This window comes from Falco punctatus (genome assembly GCF_963210335.1).
Source record: "Falco punctatus genome assembly, chromosome: 8".
Classification (NCBI taxonomy): Eukaryota; Metazoa; Chordata; class Aves; order Falconiformes; family Falconidae; genus Falco; species Falco punctatus.
In genome coordinates this window covers 17,746,438-17,760,158 of record NC_137588.1, presented here as the reverse complement: position 1 = coordinate 17,760,158, position 13,721 = coordinate 17,746,438, and the positions used below count along the sequence as shown (strand labels likewise).

Sequence of the window (13,721 nt, the reverse complement as noted above, 5' to 3'; positions counted from 1 at the left end):
TACAACCTACTTCTATAATATGTATGAAAGTTTGGTTATTTTTAGTAAGAATGCTTTTCCTTATAATTAATCCAGATATTTGCTACAGTGAATTGAATTAACTGCTTTTTTCCTGACTGTAAATGAATATGAGAATAATTGATCACCATTGTCTTTACAAAAGCCACTTAAATATCTTAAGATACATTGTCTCTCGTAAGAACTCTTGACAATCCAAATCCAGATATTTCAGCTATTTATTATAAAAGCATGTTTTCTAAAGGTACCATGTTTGGTGTTGTACCCTAGAGAGTGTCTGTCTACACTGTCTTACAAATGTTTAAAGTACTTTTCCTTAGCCAAGGCATGATAACTTACGCTCAACACCGACATTAGCACTTGTCTTGTCAGTTCCACAGTCACACTCATAAACACCCTTATCATTCTCTGCAGCCTTCTTGATCTTCAGGATACGGCGCAAGCCATCCGTTTTTATGGAAATTCTGTTGGAAGCTACAAGTTCTTCACCATCTTTGTACCATTTTACTGGCACATCTTTGCTCAGTTCACACTCCAGAGTAATATCATCTTTCTCCACAGCACTGTAGTCTTGTAATTTCACAGTGAAATATGGATCGGCCTCTACGAAAGGCATAGTGGATATGAAATGGTAAATTAGTAATATAAATTTACTAAAACATCAATATTTTGTCACTTTGTACTTATAAAAATTGTTTATACGTATTATATGGCATATTTTAAATTACTTATGTAATTACCTAAGACTTTGAGGTTTGCTTGTGTGTTCAAGTCCTTGACCACTGCCTTTATTTCAGAGATATCATCAAGTGTTACTTCTCTCATTTCTAGTTTATGAACTTTGCCTTCTGAAGTCATAAAAACTGTTCTGCTTGTGTGGAGTCTCTTGTCATTTTTGTACCATTTCACTGGCATATCTTCATGAGAAAGCTCAAATTGGAAGTGAGCTGTTTCCCCTTCTTTTACTGTTTGATCCTGTAGAGGTGAGATGAACTTCAGCCTCACACCTGTAATGTAGACACATAAATACTATCAGAAAAGGGGTAATGTGGTTATAAAAGATATATTCTTTATCCACTTTTTATTGTTTCATTCATAAGAAAGTACTTGCCTTCCACAAACAGTCTTGCTGTGCTCTTCTTGCCATCAACTTCAGCAGTGTATTCTCCCTCATCATCAAACTGAGAATCATTGATTACAAGAATATGCTTCTTTCCATCAGCAATGATGTCAAATTTTTCTCCAATCTTGAGTATATCAGTGCCCTTAGACCATATAACATTGGCTTCTCTGGTAAGGACACATTCAAACCTTGCTTGGCGCCTCTCAGGGACAGTAACGTCTTTCAGGGGCACAGCAAAGTCCAGTTCAATTTCTGGAAGCAAAACAGAACGCACCATTTGTAATGTGCCCCATGTGTACCTTGCTTAAGTTGATATACACCATTGTGCATCATACCTTTCACAGTCAGGATAGCTGTAGTAAGTGCATTAAGTGCCTGGTAAAGGACTTCACCAGCTTGCTCTAATTTGACTTTGTGCAAGGTTAGGAAGCGCTTTCCTCCTTCAGCTTTGATTTCACATGTCTGGAGAGATGACAGACTTTGGTAAATACAATGTCAGTGCCTTACTGCAAGGTATTTTTAATAAAGGGATTCTATAATTTTTTTTATACACATTAAAGAGTCAGCTAGAAAGACTGGAATTGTTTTCAAGGAAAGTTAACACTTACTCAACAATAAAGAAATGGAGTACATTTCTTCAGCATTCAACATTTATTTTCAATATCAACATCATAACTAACAATGTATGTGGGATTATTGTCTGAATTATTATTATTGTCTGAATAAGTACTGTAATCCCAGCATTTTTTAATTACCATAATGTGTAGCCTTTCTAAGTTCTAGAGTGAGTAGTAATGATAGACCTGCAAAGTTCTTACCATAAAGACTCAAGGGAACCTGTTCACAGTGTTAAATTTAAATAAATTATGTTGTAAAATTCAAGGATGCTTACAGGTGAGGGTCTCAGGATTTCTCCTTTCAGCTTCCATTCACCAGGAATATCATCCTCAGATATTTCTGTATCAAAGTTTGCTGTTTCTTTCTCATAAACTGTAACATCCTCTAATGGCTTCAAAAGCTCAACCTCACGTTCTAAAAGGCACAAATGAACACATATATGGTTAGGACAAGTTTTGATAGAGCTTTATATTAATTTGGGTTACCTTTTTCTGTTTCTATTTTTAGACGTTTTTGAATATTGGCCTATGAGTTGATTAAATATAATACAAATAAAAGCTTTCTTACCACCAAGCGTCAGTTTAGCTGGGTATCTGCGACCTTCAACTTCCACTGCATATTCCCCAATATCAGCAGGGCCAGCATTCTTGATTTTCAGGAAAATTTTATTTCCTTCTTTCAAGATTTCTGTCTTGTCCGTCGGTTCAGCAGGGATTTCCTCATCTCCTTTAAACCATTTAATGTTTGGTGTATCTTTGACAATGTCACAGGTGAAAGTAGCTGTTCCTTTTGGTTTCACATGCTGGTCTCTTATGGGTTTTACTAACCAGTCTCTTATCACTTCTGCATGACAAGAAGTTACATAAAAACACAGCTTAGGAGTCTTCTACTACAAATAGATGGGTGATAAATAGAAGAAACAGAACTAACAGATTTTGTATTACAACAAGATTTTCATAGCTGTAAAAAAAGTTATCTGTCCATTTATATTGTAATACTATGAAAAAAAAGCTTTCCTGATTTTAAAACATCCCAAATGTCTTGCAGAAAAAGGAGAACATTATTTTGATTACTTACCTACTACCTTAACACAAGATGAGCACGACAGCTCAGAGTCTTCCACGGTAACAGTGTAAGTGCCAGCATCAGCATCATCTGAATCAGTGATAGTGAGGGAATGCGACAAACCAATAATGCCCAGAGCAAATTTCCCAGGCTTGTCTTTGATGATCTTCCCATCCTTCCTCCAAACCACGCTTCTTTCTTTATTAAGCTCACACGTCAAGTACAGTGGCTGGCCTTTAACCACAGTGACTTCTTCTTCAAGAGTTTTCACAAACCGCACTGGGAGTGCTGTGGGAAAAACATTTTGATTTGTCTCATTTATATACAGAAGGTGTAATACAGAAATGCCTTACATATTACATCAATTTGCGTAGCGATTGATGGTAACAAAAGGATGCACCTAGCAACAAATGTAAATTCATAAAGTACCAGTACTTCTAGCTTGAGGAGTAGCTAGCCTTTACATTATTGATAAATTTGAAACAGGAAATACCTTCAACAATGAGTTTGGCTGTAGAGGTCTTCTCTTTGTTCCCCAGTCGTAATACACAGGTATATTCACCAGCATCTGCCAGCTGGACATCAATAATATGCAGCTTCCTATCTTTGCCGTCAGCAATAAACTTGTGTTTTGGGCTCTCTCGGATGTTACTTCCATCCTTCATCCAGCTGGTAATTGCAGTGGATGGTGAAATAAGGACTTCAAAGATTGCAGAAGACCCAACAGATTCAGCTTCTGTTAGCACTATATCTTTCATCTCCTTGACAAACTTCAGTGGTACAGCCTTGAGTTGGTAAGTGAATGGAGGCTCTTCAGGAGGTTTTTCACCACCACTGCCTGGCCTGAGTTTCCTTCTTTCTGCATCTGCTGGTGAAGGTGTCTTCTTGGCTGTAATTCAGATTTAGAAATTAATAAACTAATTCTGATTTATTGCTTTTGCTTGTAGATACTGTCTTGTAGTACCCTACCTTTGACTGGACTGATACCCTTCGGAGTTTCTTCTTTTGGTGGCTTGGCCTCTGAAGTAGAACAGCAACATTATTAGGAATGTAGATAAATATACTAAAATCAAGACAAACATTTCTTTTACAGATCAGACCTGCTCTTCTTGTAGTTATACACACATACAAGGGTAAGAAGATATTAACTTATGTATATATTTATACAACTTACACTGTCTATATCTCAATGGTAAGTTCATTTTCTTTAAGCATGGGGAAGACACATATTCAGCAGTGGGGACTGAAAGGCAGCTTAGGAGCTCCTCATTCCTCAATTTATTGTCCTGCCTTTTACTTTGTAAAATTGTGCCATTCCCTGACACTTGACTTACAGTTAGGCTCTTGATCAATACCCATCTGTCAACCAAAATAGCTCTTAAATGCCTATTACAAATTAGGGGGGGTGTGTGTGTTTGGTTTTTTGGTTGTTTTTTTTTTTTTTTTTTTTTTTAGGAAAAGTATACACTTTTACTAATGAAGACAACAAAAATAGAAGTTTTATAAATTATGTATATTTTTCAGGACAACATGATACTCTCACAAGTGAGGTATGTTCTGTTACTTGCCCAACTTGTGATGAATGATCTCAGACTTTTAAAAATATTTCCCATGCTACGCTGCTTCTTGTCATTTTGTGAAAGGAAATGTAAAGGATACTTTTAATGGGGGAAGACATGAATAAAATGCCAGACAGATTTTATTGCAGTGGATGGAAAAATGAATACTAGAAAAAAAAGTGAGTTTTTTTTGAGAAAGTCATGGCACACAACATGATTTAGGCAAACTTATAAAAATGTAAGACTAAGACAATGAACATTGATCATACAGATGTATGTACAGACAGGTAAGACAAACATGTCAAGAATGGCTGAATGCCAATACGTCCAGCTGACAGACTAGATGGAAACATGAATGGTATTAAAGAACAAAAACAAACATCACAATGGCAAGTGCTATTCTCCTGAGGCAAATAGTACAAGCACTTTGTGGAAGAATTTGGCAGCAGTCTTCCTCACCTCGCTTTGCATGAGACTTTGCAGGAACATCCAGAACTTCACGTGATTCTCCAGGTGCATCCAAATTCCTGTTCTCACTCAAAGTTCTGCTGGCCTGCTCAATCACATGAGCAGGTTCAGATTTCCGGTATTCTTTCTCTCCTTCTGCTTTCTTGGGAGTTGTCATCTTACCTATGCTTGAGGAGTAGGTAACTTCTCCATTTGCAGGGATTCCTTTGCTTGATATTGTTTTTTCTGAAAGCTTTCCCTTCTCTTTTTTCATAGTAACAGATGTGCTTTTTCCAATGCCATGTTTAGTTGCCATTTTTTCATCTGATGTACTTTCTGGAACTGGAAGTTCTTTTCCTGAAAGGTTCACTTCTTCCACAGTCAAAGAAGATTTCTTTTCTTCAGTTTTATCTTCACTGCTTTTGAGAGCTGGAGTTTCTTTGTGTTCATCCTGAATGGTATGAATTTCTTGAAATTGGTTTTTACTATGACTCCCTGATGGCCGAATAGGAACTTTCTTTATTGTCTTAGATCCTTCAACTATTTCATCTTTGACTACCTTTTCATGTTCTCCTATGGAAGCTTCACCTTCCATTCCTTCTCCTGTAATCACTGTATCAAATTCTTCTTTTTCCACAGGCAGCTTTTCTGGGGCATCTGACTGTCTAAATATGCCTTTTTTCAAGTGGGTGCTGAAAGTAGTTTTCTCTTCCTTCTCTGGTATAATCTTTTTGGCTGTTTTTTTATCACTTAGGAGAGCTTTGTCAGTCAAAAATTGTCCTGAATCCTCCTCATAATGAAGTTCTCCTTCCTCTGCAGAATATTTTTCTCTTGCTTTTTTTCCCACTACTTCTGGCTGAAGAACAGATGGTTTAAAGGCTATGTAAGCTTTTTCTCTGGGAACACCCTTATCTTCAGTGGGGTGTTCTAGGTCAATGTCTTTTCTCAAAGGTGGTTCAGTCTCCTCAGACAGGTCTAAGGAATGTAGTTCTGCTGATGTAAAGTCCAGATTCTCATCTTTCTCATCACCTAGAAAAAATTCCATTTTCTTTGTATCTTTATTAAGAATATTCTCTATAGGAATTTCATCTACTGTGGCACCAGATTTCTTCATCCGCGGGGTTTTATTTTGTATACCATGCTGCTTCATGGACTCTTCAAGAGGAACTTCAGATTTCTCTGGAGTAAAACCTCCTCTCTGTTCTTCACTTCTAAGAAGAGGAGTTTCATCTATTCCTGCCTCTGTGATATCCTTTACAAATGAAGTTTTATCCTTATTGGTAAGTTCTTTAGGTTGCAAACTAATTTTTGATTTTTTCTCTTTTCCTAGAAATCTTTTCTGGTCCCTGGGCTCGTATGACTCTCTGGGTATATGTTTAGGTACATAAATTGACTCAGCTTCCTCTTCTTTTTCATGCACATGAATCTTTCGTTTGTGAAGCTTGTCAAAGACACTCTCTACATCACCTTCCTTGTGAACAACCAATTTAATTTCATCCCCCTTTTCTTCTCCAGAATCTCTTTCCATGTGTTCAGATGCTACAGAAACCAATTTCAATTCCTTATCAGGTTGTTCATCTTTTGCGTAAGTAATGTGATCTATTGCAACTTCTATTTTCTCACCTGTAAGGGTAGTCTTTCTTGAAACTATAGGTGTTATTTCAGACTCCTCTTCTTCAGGAGCCAGCATAAAATATTTAAAAGCCACTTTATCCTGCTCATCTCCCTCTGGCTTCAGTATTTCACCACCTGTTTCCAGTGAGATTTTAAATTCAAGTGGCTCTACTGCATGAATGTCCAGAGCTGTCTCCTTAGGACTTATTCTCTCTTTCAGATGCAAGTGTTTCTTGGTAAAAGTCTTCTTTAATACAATTAACTCAGGATTTTCTTCTTCCACTGGAGGAATTTTATCTCTATGCTTTAGTACAGATGATGCATCAGGCTTTTCTGCAGCTACAAAGGTTTCACAGGTAATTTAGAGAGTTAAAATCCATAAGAACAAGCATCAGGAACAATAGTTTTTAAGACAAAATTTCCAGCTATACCTGAAATAAAATGAACATAGAACACTTTTCTCCACACAACAGAAAACTTAGAGCACAATCACAAAAGAAAGATAAGAATGGCACAGACAAACAATACAGAACACATTTAAGTAAACCACTGTTACAGTACAGAGCATTGTCTCACTAGTTTGCCAATTTTATTTCAATCCAGGTTAAAAGTAACAGTAAATGACAACTTTCTAAGGTCTACCTAGCAACCTATACAAGATGGGTTAGTTCTGCCACTGCAGGCCTGGCCACATCACTAAATCAATGGCCCAGAGACATTCATGATTAGGCTTCTCCAGTGCCCAAGATCTAAGCTCTGCTGTAACATGAGGCCCTTCGAACGATGGGCAGGAAGCATGTACGTCAGCTCTACCCATGGTCTTCAGGCTCAGAGTGCTTCTGAGGAACTGGACTCTTCACAGTTCTTTTTTCACAGCAGTGTATGATCCAGGGTCCTAAGCATAGCAAATGAAGTAGTAATACTCTGATTCTTCAACACCACTGTCACTTTTCCTCAGGACTTCAATAACAAATTAAAAGCAGAAAACCAAATGACACAAGAATTGTTTAAAAACACGTGTAATCTGTCTTTTGCTATACAGAAAATACAAGATGCAGTTCACAAGACATACATCAGGATATAAACAACATCAAGGAATCAACAGCATACACAAATTTCACAGCTGGACAATAATTAAAGGCACACACATCACCATCCAGAAAAGAGAGCAGAGATTAATCTCTATGGTATATCAGAGACATTGGTCTTTTAGATTAGGTGACAGTACCTAGAATAACAAGATCCTTGAACAGAACCTCAAATCTTTCTGTAATGAATGATTGTACAGCTCTTCATTCTCTTTATCCTGAAGATATTTAGGTATCTCTGAGAGAATAAGTCTATAAATAGTATAGAGTAAACATAAATACCTGCTTTCTTTCCAACCACTGGGACTGTCACTGGGGTAGTAACAGCTGGTTCTGGTTCTGGTGCTGTTTTGGGAGATTTTAGAGCTGTAGAAAAAAAAAAAAAGAAGAAAAAAAAAAGAGTTCTCATGTTTTTGTTTTAAGTATGTTTTTTAATATGTTCTGTAGGTTGTATGAAAGTTCTAGTCTTAGTAATACTAAATACATTTGTTTAATGTCCTTTTAGCCAGAAGTCTCTGAATGGAAAATACTAGACGCACAAGAAAGACTGCACTGGTATTCATGGCTAAAGAATTCTTACCTACTACAGGTTTAGGTTCAGACCCAGGAAGTGGGAGAGCTGCTTGCTTAGGTTCTGTCATTTCAAACACAAGAATTACAAATAGGTTAATGTACGTATTTTGTAACCCCACTGAACACTGAAGTTAGAAGCAACAATACAGAGTTAATCAAAGACAGAATTTATTGTTTTGTATTCTATATAGCCAGAAAGCAAGAAATTAACTTGAGATAAACTCTTGTAAAGCAAGATACAATGGAAAAAAGATGAATTTTTCAAGCACTGAAGAATTAAAGACAACAAGAAATCCAGAAGAATGCAAAGTGGTCAATCATGACAGAATAGTCACAGACAGACTGGATAATAGTAATGCATTAGATTAATATAGCACGACATTCAGGCATGAATATCATTTAGTTGCTGCAATAAGGCAAAAGAACACCACACGTCTGTACCTTTTGGTGGTTCAGGTACATGTTTCTCCTCTTTCTTTATGACAGGTATCTCCGTTTTCTTCTTAGGAACTTCTGGGACTAAAATATTATTTTTATTTTATAAGATATATTGGAACACCTTAAATCCCCAAATACAATTATCTCCAAAGTATTTAAAAGTTCTCATTCTTTTTAGACATAAACTGTTTCAGATGTTCATAAGGTTTAGGAATATGTATTTTTAAGAGTGAAATTTGAATAAATTAGAAACACTAAATGGACAAAAGGACAAATATTTGCAAACTTAATTAAAAGAATGGTTGGATTAACTATTTCACGGTAGTTATATTTTTATCAGCACTATAAAATATTTGCAAAGTTCTCTTCTATACACAGTGAAGATTGAGAAACAAACCTAAAATTCAGAATTCAGACCCAAATATGGATGTCAAATTTGGCTGTGTTTTCAGCAAAGCTTTAGTTTACACAATTAGTTTTATGCAAACCATCTTTTAAAATCTGTTTAATTCCTGAATTTCAGAGAATACTACCTAAGTGGGATTTTTTTTAAATTATGCTTTACTGGATAGGTTTGAATGTAATCTAATACCTTCAGGTTTCTTAATTTTTTCTACTGGCGTAGGTACTGGTTTAACTTCTGGTTTGGGTTCTTTTTCTGGTTTAGGTTCTTCCTCTTCTGATTTCTTTTTAAGAACTTTAAAAGAAAAGGAATTTAAGTTTTTAAAGCACAGATAACCAGAAGAATAGGATGGTGAGCAAGACAAAAGATTAAAAATATATCAACAATCATGGAGAACAGGTATGGAAAATACAGCGTTTGATATAAATGGAAGATTTTGTGTAAGTATTCAAGATACTATTCTGAAAGATTTTTAAAATTCAAAGTCATCTAGAACAAAAAGCTGGTTTTATTAAGAGCAGTCCATCTGAAAGGAAAGATGTCAATGTTAACTGTCTATGACAGAATAACATTTCTTGTATTTCTTATCATATTTTAATCATGACTTACTATACATAATTATGCATTAATACCTGCAGTTACAGATGATTTTTCAGGGAAAAAATGCAGGATTATGGATTAAACTCCTATTGACTGCAGTGAGAGAACAAGACTGAATCAAGTGTTATATTTGGAGAGTTCAAATTTATATAATGTCTGTTTTTCATTTTACTTATTTTATTTATTTTTGTCCTGTCAGATATCCATCTTGCGTATCTAATGAAACTGTCATCTGAAAAACTGAATATCCCTATTTTATTATGTTATCTGAAATCTTCAAGGTACATGGCCATGAGTCATCCTGCTGTAGTATTTCAAAGAGAATTGGAATTAGTGCTTCCTTTTTCTAAGCAATAATTGAGCATAAAGTGATTCAGAAGGCTTCAGACTTTGAAGGAGAGAGGATTGATGTCCAATAGTACCACAGGGTTCTGTGATCTGTATAGTACTTCTAAGAAAACTATGAAAGAGAATACAGATGCTACATATGTGACTTTAATAACACTTACACTGTCACTGGAAAATATTCAGGGCTCCAGAAGCTGAAGACAGTGGAAAACTGTTAACTTTAGTATAGACTTTGCAGAGATTAGGAAAACAGTAAAGTTATGGGAAACCAGATTTTCAGTGTTCTGCTGTGTTTTCATCACAGATACTTTGGATCTGACAGATTTTCAGGGTATCTCCCCTTCATCCCCGCAACTATAAACACTTTCCCCAAAACACAGACATTAGGTAGTACTTTCTTTGTGTGATTTTCCATACCATACACATAAAATAATGTTACTTAGGGGAATATACTGAACAATGTTGATATGTAGGGCTTTTTAAAACTGAGCCAAGTTACTATACCTCTTTTCAAAACAACTTCTTCTTTTGGTGGAGGAGTAACTTCAGGAATTACTCTGCGAGGTTTCTTTACAAGTCCAGGCACTTAAAAGAATATTATTCCAGATTTCATTATGGTTTCATAACAGTAGTAAGAGCTAACCAACAACTAACCATTCCAAACACATAAATCAAATGCTGGTGCACTACTGAACATTAAAAGCAATGGTAAAACTGTTGAGATTGGAGTCAATAGTTCTAATATCTTTTCTGTATTATTTGTGTACAGCTGTCTTCTAGACTTATGCATAAGAGAAAATTTTCACACAAATCCACAAAAGAGAAATATGGTTTGACAAAACTATAAAGGTTAAGTATTCAAGGAGAGTTATCATAGCAACATTTTTATCTCCTTTTCCTCTTTCATTACAGGCTTATGTTACATATCTATTCATCTGAACTCGGTGATATTCTTAAGGATCCATCTAGTTTAATTTCTAAACTTGGAACAACATTAAGAAGAGATGTTTGCTGCTTAGTTGCTTAGCTTGCCTTAAGCTCCAGTACATATGAAAAATATAAGGGAGTACTTGTAAAGTGGCTTGCTCAATTCACTATTTATCTCCATCTCTGGAAAGTGTCCTCTCACAAAAATAAGTTATATTTCAGACAAATAATAAACTAAGTATGTTTGAACAATGCTGTACATATTTAAACAGTATATTATTTTTATTTCTCCCTAAGCAGAGAACCAAAGCGAGCATCTACACAGTGACAAAACTCATAAAAACTCTCACTCTTCTGGGATTCTGTCTCTTGAATCTCATGAATCGCATGATGGGAGATTAAGATGGGTGAAAATATAACATGAACATATATATCCAAGACTGGAGTTCACTGTTGAACATAATTTAACAAATTGATATTGCTGAGCAAATTAAAGAAGATACTGAGAACTACAACTTTGGGCTCACGACAGGCTTAATTTAAGTAAGATTCTTATATTAGCTAGGTACCTTTAGCAGGTGGAGGTTCCAATTTTGGAGGCTCACCAGGTTTTGCAGTCACAACTTTCTTCCTTGATTCAGGAGCTTTAAAGAAAATTATTTGAATTTTAAAACAAGTCATTAGATCCAAAAAAGAAAAGAACTTTCCAAAAAACTGCTTAATACTATTGACATAACGGAAAGACAAGAGCTACAAAGCTAGGATTCTGGCTGATTAACCATTTAGAAGAAGTCAGATGATCTGTCGGAAGCACAGTTGTTCTGAAACCCATGTTCATATATTAACACCAGCAAATTATTGCTGGGGATTCTTTTCATTTGTAAGAACATTTTAAAGATAGAAGACTTATGTTAAGGATAGAAGAGTATGTTAACTTGGTTAAGACTTTTTTTTAATAAATTGTTTTTTTCCATAACTATTGAAAAGAATCCATGTAAACTAACCTGGCATAACAGTGGTAAAAAATTGTAAGGGACTGAGCATTAGTAAGGCGCACCATTAAAGCAACAGTAAATTAGAAAAGAAAAAAAAAATAACCTGCAAAGTGGTATGTTTAAAAGCATGCTTTTCAAGAGTCATCAGTATCATTTAAAAGGATTATATGTTTGAGTTCCCACTGTTAATTGTGGCTTCAGATGATTATACCTTTAAGCAGTTCTTTTGCCAATTTAATATCTTCTGTTGGTGGGGTAGGTGGTCGTGGTTTTCGCTTTTCAGGGATCTTCTTTTCGGGTTCCGGTGCTTTAAATAACATTAGGTAGATTTAGTATAAATTTACTACCACAGTAGTTATGTGAAGAGCAATGTACAAATGTAAAGATGGTCATTGTCCATTTTCAATGAAGATAGTGAAAAAATCTTATTGAATTAAATGGGAGTATGAAAGATCCTTAGGCTGTGGTTTTGTAGCATGCACACAGTACAAATATCCAAGCTGACTTAAAAAAACATGTTAATAATATAAGAACCAAAGTGGGGAACCAAATGATGGGAAGACTGAAACAAAGTGAAAGCATTTAAAATAATCCGTTTGTTGTACTTAGAGTTAAGAGATCAGAACTCATTTCCAAAATGTGCTAACAGGGGAAGAATGACGCAGACACCTACAACATACAGACACACATGTGAAGAACGACAGAGTAAGAAAAAAGTGCACAATAATGAAAGAAGGATGTCCAGCATAGGTACTTTGTATACCTTCAACTGGCAAAGCTGCTTCTACTTCTGCAACTGGAATTTCTTCTGCTTCTTCAGACTCAATCTCCTTTACGATTTCATATTCTTTAAAGAATATTAACAACTGGTTAACAAGTTTCCAAAGAAAAGATTGTTTGACAAGAACAATGAGAGCTATCACCAAAAAGAAAGCTATTCCAACAGACACAGACAAACAGACATTAGGGTAAGTAATCATTCAGTATCTATTACATTTGCAGTTAATGCGTGCTTTTGAAAAACTACTTTTTTCTATGTAATAATGAATCAGGGTTGTGTGACAGATAGTATTTTTCATGTGCACAATATAACCTAAACATTAAACTTGCGAATGAGTCATCGTAAATGGACAGAATAAAAGCTTCAATGCTCTCAATTAATTTAAGATTCTAACAGCAATTTAAATACCATTTTGCAAGAGACTCAATATAGTGGGAATTTATTATGATCTTAAAAAGAGACACACTTTGTTAAGAATATCCTGTGTATGTCACTTGAAAATATTTAATTTTGAAAATGATATTTTACTTCCAAATGTGAAAATATCATAGTAGATGCAAGAAACAGACTGGTATCATCTAAAACGTGAACAATTTACAAACATTACATTGGGAAAAAAAAAAAAAGATGTCTATTTTAAAATTTATATTTGGAAGAACAGGACAAAGGATTGTCCTTACAAGTAATAGCTATGATGGCATATACCTTCACTTGGTAGTGGTTCAGGTATTTTAGCAACAGCAACAGGTACTTTCTCCTCTGGGACAGGTTTCTTGAGCACCGCAGGAACTTTAAAATACATTAATTCCTTTTATTTGCATGTATATAAATGTACATATGAAACATTAAAAAAAAAAAAAGACATCCAACACGCAAAAAAAATAACAGTGAGAAACAGTGGCCATAACCACAAAAGACTGTGCTACAAGCAGTCTGTACCAAGGTAGTCTAAATACAGCTGACATATTTAATCACTCAGTTACGAACAAAGAAAAGAGAGAATAGAAAACACTTTTACTTGGGAGATGCTTCCTGGCAATATATACCTTTGGTTAGAGGAGGCTCTGGTTTTTTAAATTCTGGCCTTTCAGGTGCTGTAAGGGGCACTCTCTCTTCTGGGACAG

At 35.3% G+C, this 13,721-nt stretch overlaps 1 protein-coding gene across 38 annotated transcripts in view; it reads right to left on the bottom strand.

Moving 5' to 3' along the window:
* Positions 1–13,721, bottom strand: part of LOC308068900 (titin-like) — a 240,935-nt gene that overhangs the window by 94,895 nt on the left and 132,319 nt on the right. For 37 of the 38 annotated variants that reach the window (XM_080400329.1, XM_080400320.1, XM_080400321.1 and 34 more), the window contains 16 exons: positions 12,028–12,123; positions 11,391–11,465; positions 10,399–10,479; positions 9,136–9,240; positions 8,547–8,624; positions 8,113–8,166; positions 7,815–7,898; positions 3,794–3,844; positions 3,318–3,713; positions 2,837–3,112; positions 2,327–2,602; positions 2,034–2,173; positions 1,477–1,603; positions 1,130–1,393; positions 759–1,025; positions 358–621 (listed from right to left, as the gene is read on the bottom strand). In XM_080400329.1, coding sequence (XP_080256455.1) covers positions 358–621; positions 759–1,025; positions 1,130–1,393; positions 1,477–1,603; positions 2,034–2,173; positions 2,327–2,602; positions 2,837–3,112; positions 3,318–3,713; positions 3,794–3,844; positions 7,815–7,898; positions 8,113–8,166; positions 8,547–8,624; positions 9,136–9,240; positions 10,399–10,479; positions 11,391–11,465; positions 12,028–12,123 — 2,634 coding nt within the window. The remainder of the gene's footprint in view (positions 1–357; positions 622–758; positions 1,026–1,129; positions 1,394–1,476; positions 1,604–2,033; positions 2,174–2,326; positions 2,603–2,836; positions 3,113–3,317; positions 3,714–3,793; positions 3,845–7,814; positions 7,899–8,112; positions 8,167–8,546; positions 8,625–9,135; positions 9,241–10,398; positions 10,480–11,390; positions 11,466–12,027; positions 12,124–13,721) is intronic. The other variant, XM_080400322.1, reaches the window with a different exon arrangement.